We start from the raw sequence: 15,866 nt of genomic DNA on the forward strand, positions 1-15,866 counted from the left end.
AAAATTACAAATGATAAAGGAGTTGTCTATAATGCGACTTTTTGGAGATTCCGGTGACGGAATCCGGCGGAAGAAAATGAGATTAAATCATGATTTTTTGCAGTTAAAATGGTTTTTTAACTGCATATTCGGATTCAGCACCCTGAAAAACCCCTGGGACGCTTTGATTGTGCAGAAACTAGCTATCAAACTTGCGATTCCAATAAATTGCTGCCGGATTTTCATCGGAAAACCCCGCCGGAAAGACTTTCAAAAAATCGCGTTATAGACAACTACAATGATAAAACCAAAAAACAAAAACAAAATTACGAATGATAAAACCAAAAAACAAAAACAAAATTTCTGTATTGTTAAATTTAAGCATGGTCATGTTTCCGCTCCAATCCAGGCTGACCCAGTTCACAAAATAAACATTTAAAATGACACACATCCATTGGTGGACCCGATGGTCTATCCCTATAAAAATTACTCGGACATATGTCTAGACTTGCAATTGGTTCTATCACTCGAGACTTCCTCTCTCAGCTGTTTTCCAATTCTGGACTAAGCAAGGGTGCAGGCGGCAGCCAGTTGAAACAGTGGCAGAGTGGGGGTGAACATGCAACTTCGTGGGAGCATGGACCCGCTGTGCAAACACACGCATAGCTGGAAGTGCTACTAACGAGTAAATACTACGAAGCCATTCGGTCTCTGAATTCATCCGACTAATTTTGGGGTGCAACCATTTGCCAGGGGCCCTCGATTAGACGGTTTGTAAAATGCCCTCTCGGTTAGATTCATTCATTCATTGAGTTCATTGTTTATAGTCGTGTTTATGACTGGCGACCTTCTGACCGTCATTCAAATCCAGATATATTTTTGTTTAGCTTAATGGGTGCTATAATTTCGCTCCGGTCAATGAGTATTAAAATCTACTTAAATTTGTCTTCAGCTAAATAGTTGCTGAGATTTTTACTCGAATCTGCCAGTATTCAAATCTAGCCAATATCCGTGTTGAGCTAAACAAGCGCTGAAGGTTTGCTCGAATCAGCAAGTATTGAAATCTAGTTATAATTGTATCTTAGCTAAATGGGTGTTGAAAGTTTGCTCGAACCAGCGTGTACTGAAATCTACTTATGTTTGATTTTGCTAAATGGCTGCTGAAATCTTGCTCAAATCACCGATCATCAAATCTAGTCACTTAGTTTGTAGCTAAATGGGGTCTGAAATTTTGCTTAAATCAGAGAGTATTCAAATCTAGTTATATTGTATTTAGCTAAATATGTGTTGATAATTCGTTGAAAATTGCTCAATTCAGCGAAGCATGTTGCTTATTCCTCAACATTGCCATTTCAAATACGAGAGTTTGAGAATAAGAGGTTTTCTGTGGTTGATATCAGGAGGGTGGAATGGAAGAATCGGGCAATTCACTGACCTCTGGTCCGGATGGAAGTAAGCGAAGAGTATCTTATTTTTATGATTCAGACATCGGGAACTACTACTACAGTCAGGGCCACCCGATGAAGCCACATCGAATCAGAATGGCTCACAGTCTGATAGTTCACTATGCCCTGGATGAGAAGATGGAGGTTTGTAGACCTAATCTTCTACAGAGCAGAGAGCTTAGAGTATTTCATGCAGATGATTACATATCGTTTCTTCAGTCGGTCACTCCTGAAACTCAACACGAACAGCTACGACAATTGAAGAGATTTAACGTGGGGGAGGATTGCCCTGTTTTTGATGGGCTATACAATTTCTGTCAGACCTATGCAGGGGGCTCTGTGGGAGCAGCTATCAAACTTAATAACAAGGAAGCAGATATTGCCATTAATTGGTCTGGTGGTCTCCACCATGCTAAGAAGTGCGAGGCATCTGGCTTTTGCTATGTAAATGACATTGTCTTGGCTATTCTTGAACTTCTCAAGGTCCATCAAGTATGTACTCTCCTCCCATTCATGGCATTGGTTTCTTTTCCCTTCCAGGGTGCTGCTCATTGGTTTCTTGTCACTGATTATAGCTTGCAAGTAATGATTGGGATTATGGAACAGTCCTTCACTATGTCTGCTTTTACGCAGGTGGATTTAACATTCTGCTGTATCTTTGTAGTTGATTTTTAGACTCTTTAGCGTGAATTTAAGGTTTGTCAAAAGCGGGTATACTCCACATTGTATGGGGTTGAACTATACTATTTGCACGATTATGTTATATAATCTGTTCTTAACCTGATTTTTTGGGTACAGTTTGTTCAGATCATTTTGATTTGTATGTGTGAATACAGTCTAGTCTATGATCTACTGCTGGAGTAGTAAGGCACTGAACCCCTTAAGCATCGTAACTTAGGGTCTCCACCTTTACATTATTCTGGGTATCTCTCTTGCATTTTTTGGTACTTTTTTTTGGTTTTGATCGCAGCCTGTTCTGGTTCTATTCCAAATGTATAAGTCTCACAGGTTTATAACGATAGGTATCAGTTGTTTTGTTTCCGAAGAAGCTGTTATCTAAAAGACTGGGTTAATTCTTATTTTTTGTGGAAGTCCTTTTTGTTATTGATCTTAGCCTGGCTTCTAAAGTTCTATGCAAGGCACGTTGCCATACAAATGCCTTTTGATTTGTGTGTGACATACCTGTAACTTGTAAGTGATAGAGCTAAACAAATTTTCCTGATTGTTTAACTTACATTAACATTTGTTTGCCTTTTCAATATGTCAGCGAGTGCTTTATATTGATATTGATATTCATCACGGGGATGGTGTGGAGGAGGCCTTCTACAGTACTGACCGAGTCATGTCTGTGTCATTTCACAAGTTTGGAGACTACTTCCCAGGCACAGGCCACCTTAAAGATGTAGGATACGGGAAAGGGAAGTATTATTCATTAAATGTTCCTTTGAATGATGGAATTGATGACGAGAGCTACAAGAATCTCTTTAGGCCTATAATCCAGAAGGTAATGGAAATATATCAGCCGGAAGCTGTTGTCTTGCAATGCGGAGCAGATTCTCTGTCAGGCGATAGGCTAGGTTGTTTTAATTTATCAGTCAAAGGACATGCAGACTGTGTTCGATTTCTTCGGTCATTTAATGTTCCATTGGTGCTTGTTGGAGGCGGTGGTTACACTATTCGCAATGTTGCCCGCTGTTGGTGTTATGAGGTCAATTTTCTTTTCTTGCTGTTAGGGATTCTTTGGTGGTTTAATTTATCTACTCAGATCTTTCTTCAAGAAGCAGCGCAGATTTTGCTAAATAGATGTGTGAACTTTCTTGTTTCAGACTGCAGTTGCTGTAGGTGTCGAACCCCAAGATAAATTGCCTTACAATGAGTACTATGAATATTTTGGGCCAGATTATACTCTCCATGTGGCTCCTAGCAACATGGAGAATCAGAATTCAGCCAAGGAATTAGCAAAAATAAGGTACACTTTTTGATTTATGAATTATTCCCAAATCTTTGTGAACATAATTCTTAGCAAACAAAATGAATGCCGCTTGTTCGTGTCAAATGTTTTAACTTTGAAGTATGTAGAAATTTCATTAAGTAGGTTTCAGATGTCTATATGTACTTATTTTTGATTGACGTTTGTGAAAAATTAAGGAGCAGTTTCTTGGAGGAATGCATGGTTTCTTCTAATTGTAATAGCTGATACTGATTGCCCTTAAACTATGTTTTTTTCCATTGGATCTGTTGTCTAGAAACACATTGCTGGAACAATTGAAACGAATACAACATGTTCCCAGTGTGCCATTCCAAGAAAGGCCACCAGACACCAAGTTTCCTGAAGAGGTGAAATTCTTCTTGGATTTTCGATGTCTGCCTTAATCAGTTCTTTAATTTTAGTTCGTAAATATACACTAAGTAATATATTTTCCATAGTCAGAAGCTGTAGATGTCATTCAGCTGACTAGGATTACTAACTGTATTATCAACAGGATGAAGAGGATTATGAAAAGCGACCGAAAGGTCATAAATGGGGTGGAGAATACTTTGGTTCGGAATCCGATGAAGAACAAAAACCTCAGAATCGTGATATAGATATTTCGGACAAACCTGGCATAAGGCATGAAACTATACAGTCCTTAAATTCATTTTTAGCTTACTTTCACACTTGCGTTGTTCTCCTCTCAAAAATGAATTTGCTTGCAGAAGGCAGTCACCTCCTAATGTTGAAGCGGCCAAAAAAATAAAAGTAGAAGAAGAAGATGGAGACGTTGGAATAGTTGTAAGCTCTCATTGTTCTCACTTTGAAGTCTTGATTTCCCAAATCATTTTAGCAGCATATTCTGTCTATATCAATTTCTGTCTTGTTTAGTTATTTCCATTTAATCGGGTATAAGCTGCAGTTACATTATACTGTAGCAATGCTAGCATTAGAGCTATATAGGTCCAGGGACTCATCTTGGACAAAAACCCATGTTTACTTTCCCTAGGTAATGTAAACTCCAAGGTTGAATGGTGTCTTCTCATGTGAATTTCCTTTGGAAGCCATCTTCTTAGTCCCATCTTTTACTTATTTATGGGAATGAACTGTATACTTGGTCTTGGTATTTTATCTCCATTCTGGGCTTTGTTTTATTGCGCCAAGAGGCGCTCTCCAGCCCAGTATGGAAGAGATGTTGTAATGTCTCGTCTCGTCTCGTTTTGTCTTGTCCAGTCCTGTAAACATTTTGACTCGGTCAGATTACATAAAAATAAAAGTAAATAAAATAAAATTAAAAAAATAGAATAAAATAAATTAATAATTAAAATAAAATTGAGGTAAACTAGTCAATTTAACGTTGTCGGTTTTTGGCTCCAGGTTTTAACAATCCATGGTTTTTCTCTAACATTTAGTCTCTAACATTTATTTTTCACTTATATATGGAATATTAACAAAATTTCAACTGTTTGATGATATGCTAGGCTTACAATTATCATCCATGTTTCACTCAAGATGGCTGAACCATCCAGCAGCTGAATTTCCTAACAGATGGCCTATCATTTCGTTAGTCATTTAGTTAACATAACTTATTTAAAGTAATAAATATTTACATAAATGTTCCCAAAATAAACCTAAACAAACCTAATGCATATAGATGAAAACCAGTAACAAACCGTTGCTTTCTTTGATAACTTTATTTACATCAATTTAGAGTGTCGTCCATTATTTACTGGGCCTACAGCAGCTGTCAGCTGACGATGTCCAATAACTTGTCTTTTTTAACCCAACATTTTGGACTTCAAGGCAGAGTCCATCATTAGGGATCACAATTCACAACTGAGATGTTTTAAGCGTGATATTCTTTGAGCTATTAATAGTCATAGACTGTAACAGTAAAGATATATTTCATGTCAGTTCATAATGACTATTGTTAATTTTCTTTAATAATGGTTTCCATGTGTGGCTAAGTTTTAGACTGTCCTCTTTATTCATAGTATTGGTTCTTTTTCTATTTCTATGGCTTCTCTTACTCTTCTATTGGAGCATGCGTGTTCTGCCAGGGCGGACGTTGATGTCCTATATCTTAATATGTCAGCCTTGTGTTCTTTTAATCTTATGCTAACCGAACTTCCAGTTTCACCTATGTATTCTTTCTCACATAAACTGTTGACACCTAATCTGGCCAGAATGATTGTAATTGCAGATTTGAGTTGGCGAGTCTGTACAATCCAAGTGTCCCAAGGGTTTTTCAGGGAGCTGAATCCACTTATGCATCCAAAAATGCAATTTAAACAATTAATTGTATTGCTGAATAGTGAAAAAGGCCAAAAAGTAGAACATTTTGATTCCACCCTAAATAAACCATACTTGATTGGTGCTCCATGACCAGAAATTGACTAAGCTGGCCCTGCTGCCACACTGTTTATAACGTAGCCAAGTATTCAAATATGAAAGATATCACACAAGAAATTGGTCTTGCATGACAGTGTTTCAAAAGATATTATTTCAACATAACGGACAACCTGCCCTACGCACTGTTATCTGTGAATCCAGGTGCCTCAAAAGGCAAGACATTCGGTCCCGGTATTGGTCCTGAAATTAAAGTTTTATGGTTCAAGTAAAATTGATACCAGTTTCTGAGATCCCTTTGAAGTTCTCAAAGGCAGAAAGCATCTCGATTCTTGACAGGGTTTTCAAGGGTAGTTCACTGATGCAAAGCCCAATTACAAAAGATTGAATTATGTAGGGGGTATTTATAGATCTGATACCTTAGAGCTGACTCAAACCTAGCTAATCAAACACATTAAAATAATATTGTGATGCTTGCACAAGGTAACTTGAAATAATGCATTTTATCACCCTTACAATTTGCAATAGCTGGTGACTTAGCACACTAACACATCAATGGATGTTCTTGAGAAGTTGATATAAGCCTAATCTTCTAAGTGGGACAGAATCATGTTTTGTAAGTGGCACAAGAACTAGTGTTGCTTCAGTCCACCCCTCCCCTTTTTAACATGTTTTATGTTCAAAATTCTTGAGATGTTGAGAATGTGTGAGCTTCACTTTTGGTCATGATCGACCTTATATTGTATCATTTGTTATATTTAGGTTTGGTTAAGGCTGACCTAGTCAACATAAGCTCATAAGCCCTCTTGGGGAAAGTGCCCTACCCCTTGTTGTATATATACACCAACTCTCATTTGTAAAATTGATTCAAGTGGATTATTTTCCATCTTTAAAAATGTTTTATGCCCAAGGTCACCATCAAAGTGTTGCACTCTCCTGTGCTTGGTTTCTTTCTCTCTAGCACACTTATGCTTGTGGTATTTCTTGGTTTCGGTTGTCCATCTCTCCAGTCTTCGGCAAACCAACTTAGTGTTTTGTATCACTATTCTTTGTATTATTTTTGGCACTCCCACATTGTATTCAGACTGGCTGTACTCTTCAATCCCATTGACCTACTTTTGTTGTCATTTGTTGGACATTAATAAAATTACCTTATCTTATACGTAGTGCACTTATGTTTGGGTTTATTTTCTCTTTCTAGGGATATTTTGCCCTATTTCTTGTTTATTCTCTATTTTGCAGTATTACAGTTTTTGCTGGTTGGTTCCATTTGATTTGTTTTGATCCTCTCTTGTAAATCTAGAATCAGTCTGAAATTGGATTGAAACCAGAAAAAAACAAGACGGAAAACTGATCAACCAAATAATACATAAAATATTCAAATTTTAAAGAAATATATCTATCTATCTATCTATCTATCTATGTATATATATATATATATATATGTATGTATATATATTCATGTGCATCCATATGAATCCAACAAACCGTTTGTACACAAATATGCAAATGTTCGTAATTATATAGCAAGAGTGCATATAACCAAAATAGTGCTTAATGCAATACATCTCTGAACAAAAAAGCTAAATCGAGATTTTGTTCGAGTGATGGGTACATTTTTACTAGGGTCATGATAAAGGAGTTCAATAGTCAATGCCACTAACATCAAGGTACATAGAGGGCTTGGTGCTCTTGATTAAATGCTAGTTCCATTCCCTTGTATGCAACAAAATCCAATGGAAATGCTGCAATCCCCTCAATTGTGAAATGCTAAAAACTGTTAAGTGCTCATGTTAGTTGCATAACCTTGTACACGACAAAATCCAATGGAAATGTTGCAATACCCCCAATTCTGAGATGCTAAAAACTATTAATTTTGCTGGGTTTTGAGTGGGATCTAAAATCCTGAAATGCTAAAAAATGTTAAGTCTATTGGATTTTGAGTGGGATTTAAAATTCTACTTTCTCCATATGAAATCCAATGAGGTTGGAACTGTTACCCATCAAAAGTGGGTAACCCTATAGGAGAACTTTTCTCTGATCATGGATAACCAGCTAGCCAACAACCCTATATATTGCTCAGTTAAGATGATATGCCATATTCTTTCTCTAGTTGCATGGGTCATACACCTCTTGCGATCTGACATTCCTCATGAATGAAGGTGGGCTACCACTCGGTAAGTACTTTAACCATTTTGCAATCAAGTGCTTTTACATATGTTTTGGGCTAGAAGCACTTAATACGGTTGATTACATAACTACTTCTAACAAGGTAGTGAGTACTTTTATGGGACTTGGTCTAGTTAGATATTTGAAAATAACCCTAGTTTGAAGTCTTACTATGCCCTTAAAAATTAAGTGTGGTCCATTATGATGCATCTATGGTCATTGTCTCTAATAATTGCTTGCTTTCACTTGAGTCTGAGATGGTTTTGCCAGGTGGTTTTACACTGAGTAACAAAGGCTTTGAGGGCACTTTCATTTTATGCCTACTCCACATGATGCCCAAGTTGTACCACAATTTTAGAGAGTAGTGATGACTTTGCATATGTAGTGTTGCCCTTCCACAATAGTGTTGGGCACTTTAATGATCTTGATAGTTGATTGACACCTCAAAGCACCCTTAGATGCTAAAACATCGAGCTGGATTTGCTTAGCATTGGAGATTCTTGAAGATGTACCCTATGGATCTAGCATGCCCCCAGGCTAGCCTTGACACTGTTTGGTGGGCATGTCTCGATCCAGAGTCTAGATGATAATGATGATCCCTAGGATGATTAGGGAGGGTTTGTACCACATCATGGAGCCCCAACACTCGAGAGAGGCTGCACCATGTTGTCTTGATGACACCCATGGAGATAACACAAGGCACACAAAGTTGGCTTTTGGACTTATGGAGATATTTTGAGGCTTGATTTGAGGACTTTTCCTCAATTCATAGATGATTATGATGTTTGGAGATGCATCTAGCCCTCATCTTGCACTTTTGGAGCCTTAGTAACCCAAAAGGGCATGTAGTCATGCTTGGATAGGATTTTTGGCTCACACGTGTGGGCAATTAGTGGCTTGTAAGTTGTAACCCACTTACTTCATGTTCACTCAAAATTAAACTTGTTTTTTTTTCCCATGGGAAAAAGTCGTAATTTCTATTAATATAAAGAAATTACATTTTGTAGATGCCAAATGCATATTCATATGGAGGCTAAGGAGCCTGACGAGTTCACAATCTATAGATCGTAAGGATTGTCTGTAATGTCTCCACGCAGGGAGTCCACAAAGTCTGTACTAGTTGTAACTGAAAAAGTAGATCAAAAATTAAGTCCTGCTCTACGCAGAGAGCAACAAAAAACTGTACGTTACCAAAAAGAGAGTTGTTACTCATGTCCAAGCAGTGGATATATATACATGATAATACAAAAAACAGAGCTTGTTTATATGTGGGCCTTATAGCCCATTTTCTATAGGATCATCAAAAGGTCTATGATAATGCTGGTAGAAAGTTCCGTCTATCTCCTCCTGTATCAACCAGTCATTTCCTTGTCTGTGCGCTGCCTCTTTGGATAGTTGATCTGCATCTGAGTTTTGTTCCCTGTAAATGTGTCGACAGACAAATGATTCAAAAGATGTAATCAGTCTTTTAGCTTCATCTAATATATGCCTCAATGAAAATGCATAGCAATGTGATGCATCATTCAGCCAGTTGCAAACAATTTTAGAATCTCCATAAAGTTGCAGGTGTCTGCACTGTTTTTGTAATGCAAAGTGAATAATATGTTTTGTTGTGCACAGTTCAGCAAAGTTATTGGTGCCTCTGCCTAGGTTAATTTGGATCTTGTAGCAGTGCGTTTCATTGAGGTAAAGGATGGCGCCACCCCCACAGCCTGCTTCCTGAGCAGAGCCATCAAAATATGCCCAGGGCTTAGATTTGTCTATGATTTCAGGTCTGATGGTGCGGGGGGGGGCACTGGTTTCCACTTCGGGTAGCAAATCAAAATCGGCGATCGTGTGGTGTAATATGACAGGCCAATGGGGGGTCTTTAAATTGAAGATGGCCTGGTTACGCGCAATCCATAATGCCCAGCATACAAGCAGTGGCATATTAATGAATTTTCCTGAGTGATTTTGACACCAAATGTTCCAAGCATCCATGAGATTGTGCCCTTGCCAGTTTTTTAAGTTAGGATAGTGAGTGGTGATGGATTGCCAAAATTCCTTAGCTGTATTGCAATTTAAAAAAAGATGCTCTGTACTTTCTTCTTCCTTGCGGCACAAGTGGCACCAGAAGGGACCATAAAATGATCTCTTCATTAGATTGGTCCCGGTAGGGATCTTGTCGAAGAGAATGTTCCACATCAATAAGCGTGTACGAGGAGCTGCCTTGAGCTTCCAGAGCGTTTTCCAGGTTGGGAGGATGTCCTGTGGCTTGTAAGATTCCATGAGCCTTAAATAACCTTGTCTCGGGGTGTATACTCTGTGTTTTGCAAAGGCCCAGATTATCTCATCCGGTCCATCTATGAGTCTGATATGTGCCTGGGTGAGGGCATCCGTGTAATCCTGCCATTCGTGATGCCACTGAACCGGTATCTCCAAAACTCGTGCTGATGCCCAAAAATTAAACTTGTTATAGTGCTTTTAGGTGAATTAATGGATGTGATAGATGTGACACCCCTAGTGTACTTTTCCCCTGGTTTTTGTAATGTAATGTTATTCGAAATTATAAATGAGTATATTTTTATGTAATGGCCTAAAGAGTGGGACCATAGATCGATGAACTCAGGTGGGGTTAGCTGGCACCTTTAATTAATTTTATGATGCAAATAATAAGAAAAAGAAGAGGAAGAGTCCAAGAGGAACATGACGATACACCCTTCAAAAATTATAAAAAGGCATTTGCACATCAATGTTGGGGTTGGAATTGTTGATTTTTTGTAGCTTGGGAGTTACTCCAAGCCCCAGGGTTCCGGGTTTGGAGGTTGGAGCACCACAAAAGGGCTCTATGGGCTTTGAAGCCAAGCAAGTGGGTGTGAAACCATGAGGAGTATTGGGCATGTGATGATTTGAGGTGATAGAGGATCCTAAGAGCAACTGAGAGCATCAAAATTCACTCAAATCTGATTTGTCTACGATGAGATATGAATTTTTAATGTAGTTGTGGGTTAATGTGGCGCCTAATGGAGGTCGACTTGATGAGTTAGAGTGCCACAAGTTGTGTGGTTGACACTGCATGACAAGAGAGTGTTTTTAAGGTTGTTTTATGTTGCATTCTTGTGTAAGAAGGTCTGTTTAGGTACAACGTAGGAGTCTGGTTTGTTACAGGAGGCGTGAGGGTTGTTTGGAGCAGCAATCAAGTAGGTCGCAGCCTGTACCTTGTGTTGGAAGAAGACTGAACCTGAAATGTTGCAGAAGAAGGGTGTCGTGAGGCCTAGGGAAGGATGGAAACTCTTCTTAAGGGCAACGTTCAGGAGCAGAAGCAAGGCCATAGTAGTTGAGGTGATTTTGGTGGAGGCAAAAGGAGTTGAAGTAGTGTGTCATCAGTCCTAACCGAGACCAAAACCTATTGCAATTAGCAGTTGTGGGTTGTTCACAAACGAAGTTATGAACAACTCAAAAGGAGTCTCTATGTGTTGATGCGTTGATGGACAAACAATCAACGTGAGAGTAGATTGGAGTCTGGACAGCCAAGATTTAGTGACCAGATGGACTTGGAGCATTAATAGAGGTAGGTGCTGTAGATTGGGAGCGAAGGACCTGCATGTTGAAGTTTCTAAGTCTACCAGTTAGAAACCCTCCATGCACTTTATCTGATTTATTCCTACCTACTGGTTCCGTTACTTAACAAGTTATTTACAATGTAAATACTGAAAATAAACACTAATGCATGCTCAACATATTACAGATCAACAACTGAAGGAAACAGAAACAATCACACCAAATGATAATGTTATTTTTGGACCAATGTCCCTGGAAAAACCCAATGTGGGAAAACCGGTGCAACTATCTGAGAGTTTTCTTATTAAGCAATATCAAAGTACAATCTGGGTGCCAAATCCGACTTTACCCAATAGAGAATTTTCTTGGCAGTAATACCTCTTTGTTTGTGATAAATGTCCCGGCTAAAACCGCAGATAAACCTTCCGGCAGCTCCTCAGCACCAATCTGCCCACCCCAGCGTTTGCCTTTTTGGACTTCGTTAGCCCCTCTCTGCCTAGCGCTGGCCCTGCGTCAGCCTTCTGGCCCTCTGCATCAGCAACGCTGGCCTCTCTGAAGCTCTGCGCAGTTCTCGGCCGCCCCTGCGTGGCCCTACGTGAGCCCTCGCTGCTACTCCGTCACTCTCTTTGGCTACTGCGCTGCTCTTTCCACACTATCTCTGCCTCTCTGTACTCAATGCCCCTCAGCTGCAACTCCGATCACTAATTCTATCTCTCTTAGCAAACCCCACTCTAGAGAATAAAATGATTGATTGTGTATTCTCCAAGTGACCCTCAAGCCTCCTCTTATACTTTTCTCGTTGACATATCAACGATGGAGATTAAGTCCCTAATCAATGACTAAGATTAGATCTGGCTTGATCCATGTCTTTTGGACCATTCTAACACAGTTTTATATTAATACACATTAATATTTTAATTTCCCTAAGTTTAGACTTAGGGACTCCATTAAAAATATTAATTATTTTAATATCTCCCAAACTGTTTAGGATCTGCCCAAACCCTTTTTGGGTATTGGAGATCTAATGTGCCCCAACCTCTCCACCAAATTTCGTGGCTAGAGGACATTTGATGCTACGCCAAATCAACACTCCCTCTTAGCGAGGATTGTGCTCTAGTAATACTCCTCACTGAGTATTACTCTAATCATTCGACATCGGTTCCTGTGCTAATGCTAGGCTTACTGCCCACCATCCTCTGCACTGTTGCATCTTGTACTGCTACCCATGGTTCTGCCACTGCCACTGCTGCATCTGTACGACAGCTCTCCCTACATCCATGCTGTTGTTGGTCCTTTCTCCCAACATTGCATCCGCACTGCAACTCCTCTCATCATGTTGCCCACTGCTGCACTTCAACTCAGTTACTGAGAAGTAAGTAACTGACCTCCCAACTTTGACCTTTCTGTTGGGCTAGAGACACACGTTGATGCTGAAGCTCCCTCTGTCGTTGACAAGTGCTCCCTCTCTGACCTCTGCGCTGTTGCAACAACTTTCTGCATCTCACACTGTTGCACACTTCTCTGTGCCATCCTGAACTGGTTCAACACTCCCATGCCTCTCGCATTGCTGTAGCGTGCTGTCTCGTGACTCTTGCACTGTAGCTCTCTCTGCTGCAGCCTGCTAGCCACGCGCTGTCTCGTGACTCCTGCACTGTAGCTCTCTTTGCTGCAGCCAGCTAGCCACGCGCTGTCTCGTGACTCCTGCACTGTAGCTCTCTCTGCTGCTTCATCCACATCCGTCTCTACCCACATCAGCAATTCCTGCTACTCCTCTTCGGGGCTCCCATAGTAAGGTTTAATCCAAGAGGCTGGGTACCTCGAAGATCTTGCCTCTCATCGCCTCTAGTCCGCCTGACTAGAGCTCGATGTCTCCCCACTTCCGCTCAAGTGGTGCGTGTGCACTCATGGCACAATCATCGTTTGTCTCCACTTCCTTCTCGACAATGTGTGGTACTACATGGTTCTTGACCTCGTCAAGGATGATGCTCTTGGCCCTCGCCATTGCCTCCTCATACTTGTCATTCTCAGCTGGGTCGCCTGGGATAGCTATCGTCTTCAAGGCGAAGTGTTTGACACAATTTCTGTCAAGTATGGATAATATTCTGGCCTTCCAGACTGCTAAGTTCGACGCTCTGTCCAGCTTGTCCTGGTCTCTTACTCTGTGTAGTGCCATGATGCTCTTCTACTTCCCTCCTGGAAGTTCTCAATCTGACTCCCTCTGAGTCTTGATTTCCCTCCTGGAAATCCTTTTGCTGATGTCGAGATGCCTCCTACTCTAATCGTCTGTGCAACAACACCATTGATCCGGGTTTCTCGGCTAGAAACCCTTGGTAGCAACTCCCTCCTCTTGGCCTTGCTCTATCAGGTACTGTTTTGACTACAGTACCTCACCAACTCCACTCTGCAATGTTCCCACAGCCTTCTAAACCCCAACACCCTGAAGGTGAGAGCTCCTAGGCTCTGCGCAATCCTGACACCAGCAACCCGACATCCTCAGCCAACTGCGTCAACCTTCCTAGTTTCTGTGTGAGGCTCCCTTTGCCTTCCTTAGCCTCTGCACTGTCTCTTCTTGGCTCCCCTTGATGACACAGGCACTCCGTCACCCTTCCCTTATTGTTGCTCTGCTAGAAACAACTTCTGTCACCTTGGGACAATTGTTTTCTGCTGCCATTGCTCCGCTTGGCTGATGTCCTCAGCGCTCCTATGATCTGCAATCACGCTCCTATGATGTCCAAACTTAACCGTAACTAAAAAATTCGCCTTATTTATCAAAGCGCCACTAAATTTATCCACTGTTTTGGTCGGACCACCAAATCGGAGATGCTCCAAATTTATTTGGCGATAACTAAATCCTGTCCATTTTGCCAAGTTTGACCACAACTTTGACTTAAGCATAACTTCTGCATACGAACTCAAATTAAGGCACTGTTTGCGCTGCTGGATTCCTTGTGACGAGCTCTTTGACTTTTTGACTTGGTCTTGGTTTCACTGAGTTTTGAAGACATTGTTTTTTGGGCCATTAGGGGTCCTCCTGGATCAAGGCAATTCAGGCAACTAAGTTCTCCCTCTATAGAGGCACTCATGGATGATGATTTTACACAACTTATTATAAACCTATGGTTAACTCTTTTCATGAAATAAATCCCATACCATAACACCTATCACTTGCACCTTTCATTTTAAAGAGTTGGCTTAGTAATAGTTCCTCCCCTTAGGGTTGGTAGCTCCTGAGTCTTGCAACTTGTATACAATCATAAGCTAGAGAGACATTTGAAGACAATATTTATATGAAGTACTTTGATGGCTTTGACATTAAATATGGTCCACCTTTATGCTCATATGGTTCTTGTACTAATGATGTTGATCTCACTTGATCCGTTGAGTATGTATTAGATGGTGTTTCAATTACAACCAAGATTCATTGAGGGATGTGTTTTACATCCCTAGATGTACCAGGCAGGACTTGCAGTGAGCCACCAAGGTTGAATAAGATACTTGTTCAAATTTCAAGTTCAAAAGCCTTGCAGGGCAATTTTTCTCTTTCTTTTGGTTTATTGTCTATGTAACTTCCCTACCCCCATGGGAGAATTGTAATAAATGATGTTAACATGATGAACTTATGTAAAAGACTTAGATCCCTATGACTTAGTTATTAGGGAAGTTACTCTAGAGTGTTTTTTTACTTGGTTAATCATTTTTTCTTTTTAACGAATAATATTTTTCTTAGTTTTTTCAGTCATACCTCCAAAGCTAGAGCACGTCCTAATGGCTAAGCCTTAGTGTTGTTGTCTAAGTGTAGAGTCAATGTATATTACCATGCTACTCATTATCCAAAGTCTTATGGAATTGCATTAGATTTTCTAGGGTTTTTTAAGTTTTAAATTAAAAAACTCCCCCAAACGAGATTTTTCCTTGTAATATTTATGTAATAATTAAAAAAGTGGTATTGGGAGGTGTCATATGCCTTGGGGGTACTCATTTGTTACATCTATTTGCTATCTTACATCTTGGAATTCAAGATTATATGTGCTTCTAGTTTGATTGGCATATTTTCTAGATTTCATATGTAGGAAACACCTATCTCTTAACAAAGTTTCTTGGCAAGAGTTTTTTGTAAGCTTTATAGGCACCTCAGTTTGGAGAAGTGGATCACTTTGGCTAGATGCTCCATTAACTTCAAATCATAAGAAGCAATGTCCTGCCATGCTCCAATAAGAGGCTCCATTGCCCAAGGGTTCCTCCTACAAGCTTCTTCCTCTTCTCTTACTTCTAAACTAAAATCTCTAAATTTTTTTCTAGTTACTTTTCTAAGCTATCATTGATATATTTGGCAAATTTTGGTGCTAATCGCTTGTTGTTCCAACAACAAATAACAAGCACCTAAGAGAGCTAGCTTTAGTTAGCTCTTTCTT

The 15,866-nt window shown here is 39.9% G+C and overlaps 1 protein-coding gene across 2 annotated transcripts in view; it reads left to right on the forward strand.

The window, feature by feature from the left end:
• The first annotated feature begins 474 nt into the window (after positions 1-474).
• Positions 475-15,866, forward strand: part of LOC149198616 (histone deacetylase 19-like) — a 63,737-nt gene continuing 48,345 nt past the window's right edge. The window contains exons 1-8 of one of the 2 annotated variants that reach the window (XM_089402086.1): positions 475-749; positions 932-1,015; positions 1,380-1,916; positions 2,692-3,132; positions 3,251-3,393; positions 3,671-3,761; positions 3,908-4,035; positions 4,122-4,197. In XM_089402086.1, the coding sequence (XP_089258212.1) occupies positions 1,389-1,916; positions 2,692-3,132; positions 3,251-3,393; positions 3,671-3,761; positions 3,908-4,035; positions 4,122-4,197 (1,407 nt within the window). In that variant the 5' untranslated portion in view covers positions 475-749; positions 932-1,015; positions 1,380-1,388. The remainder of the gene's footprint in view (positions 750-931; positions 1,016-1,379; positions 1,917-2,691; positions 3,133-3,250; positions 3,394-3,670; positions 3,762-3,907; positions 4,036-4,121; positions 4,198-15,866) is intronic. The other variant, XM_089402085.1, reaches the window with a different exon arrangement.

The sequence above is a fragment of the Pinus tabuliformis genome, chromosome 2_1 (assembly GCF_031772625.1).
Source record: "Pinus tabuliformis cultivar Carrire ecotype Pingquan chromosome 2_1, CPIR1, whole genome shotgun sequence".
Taxonomy (NCBI): Eukaryota; Viridiplantae; Streptophyta; class Pinopsida; order Pinales; family Pinaceae; genus Pinus; species Pinus tabuliformis.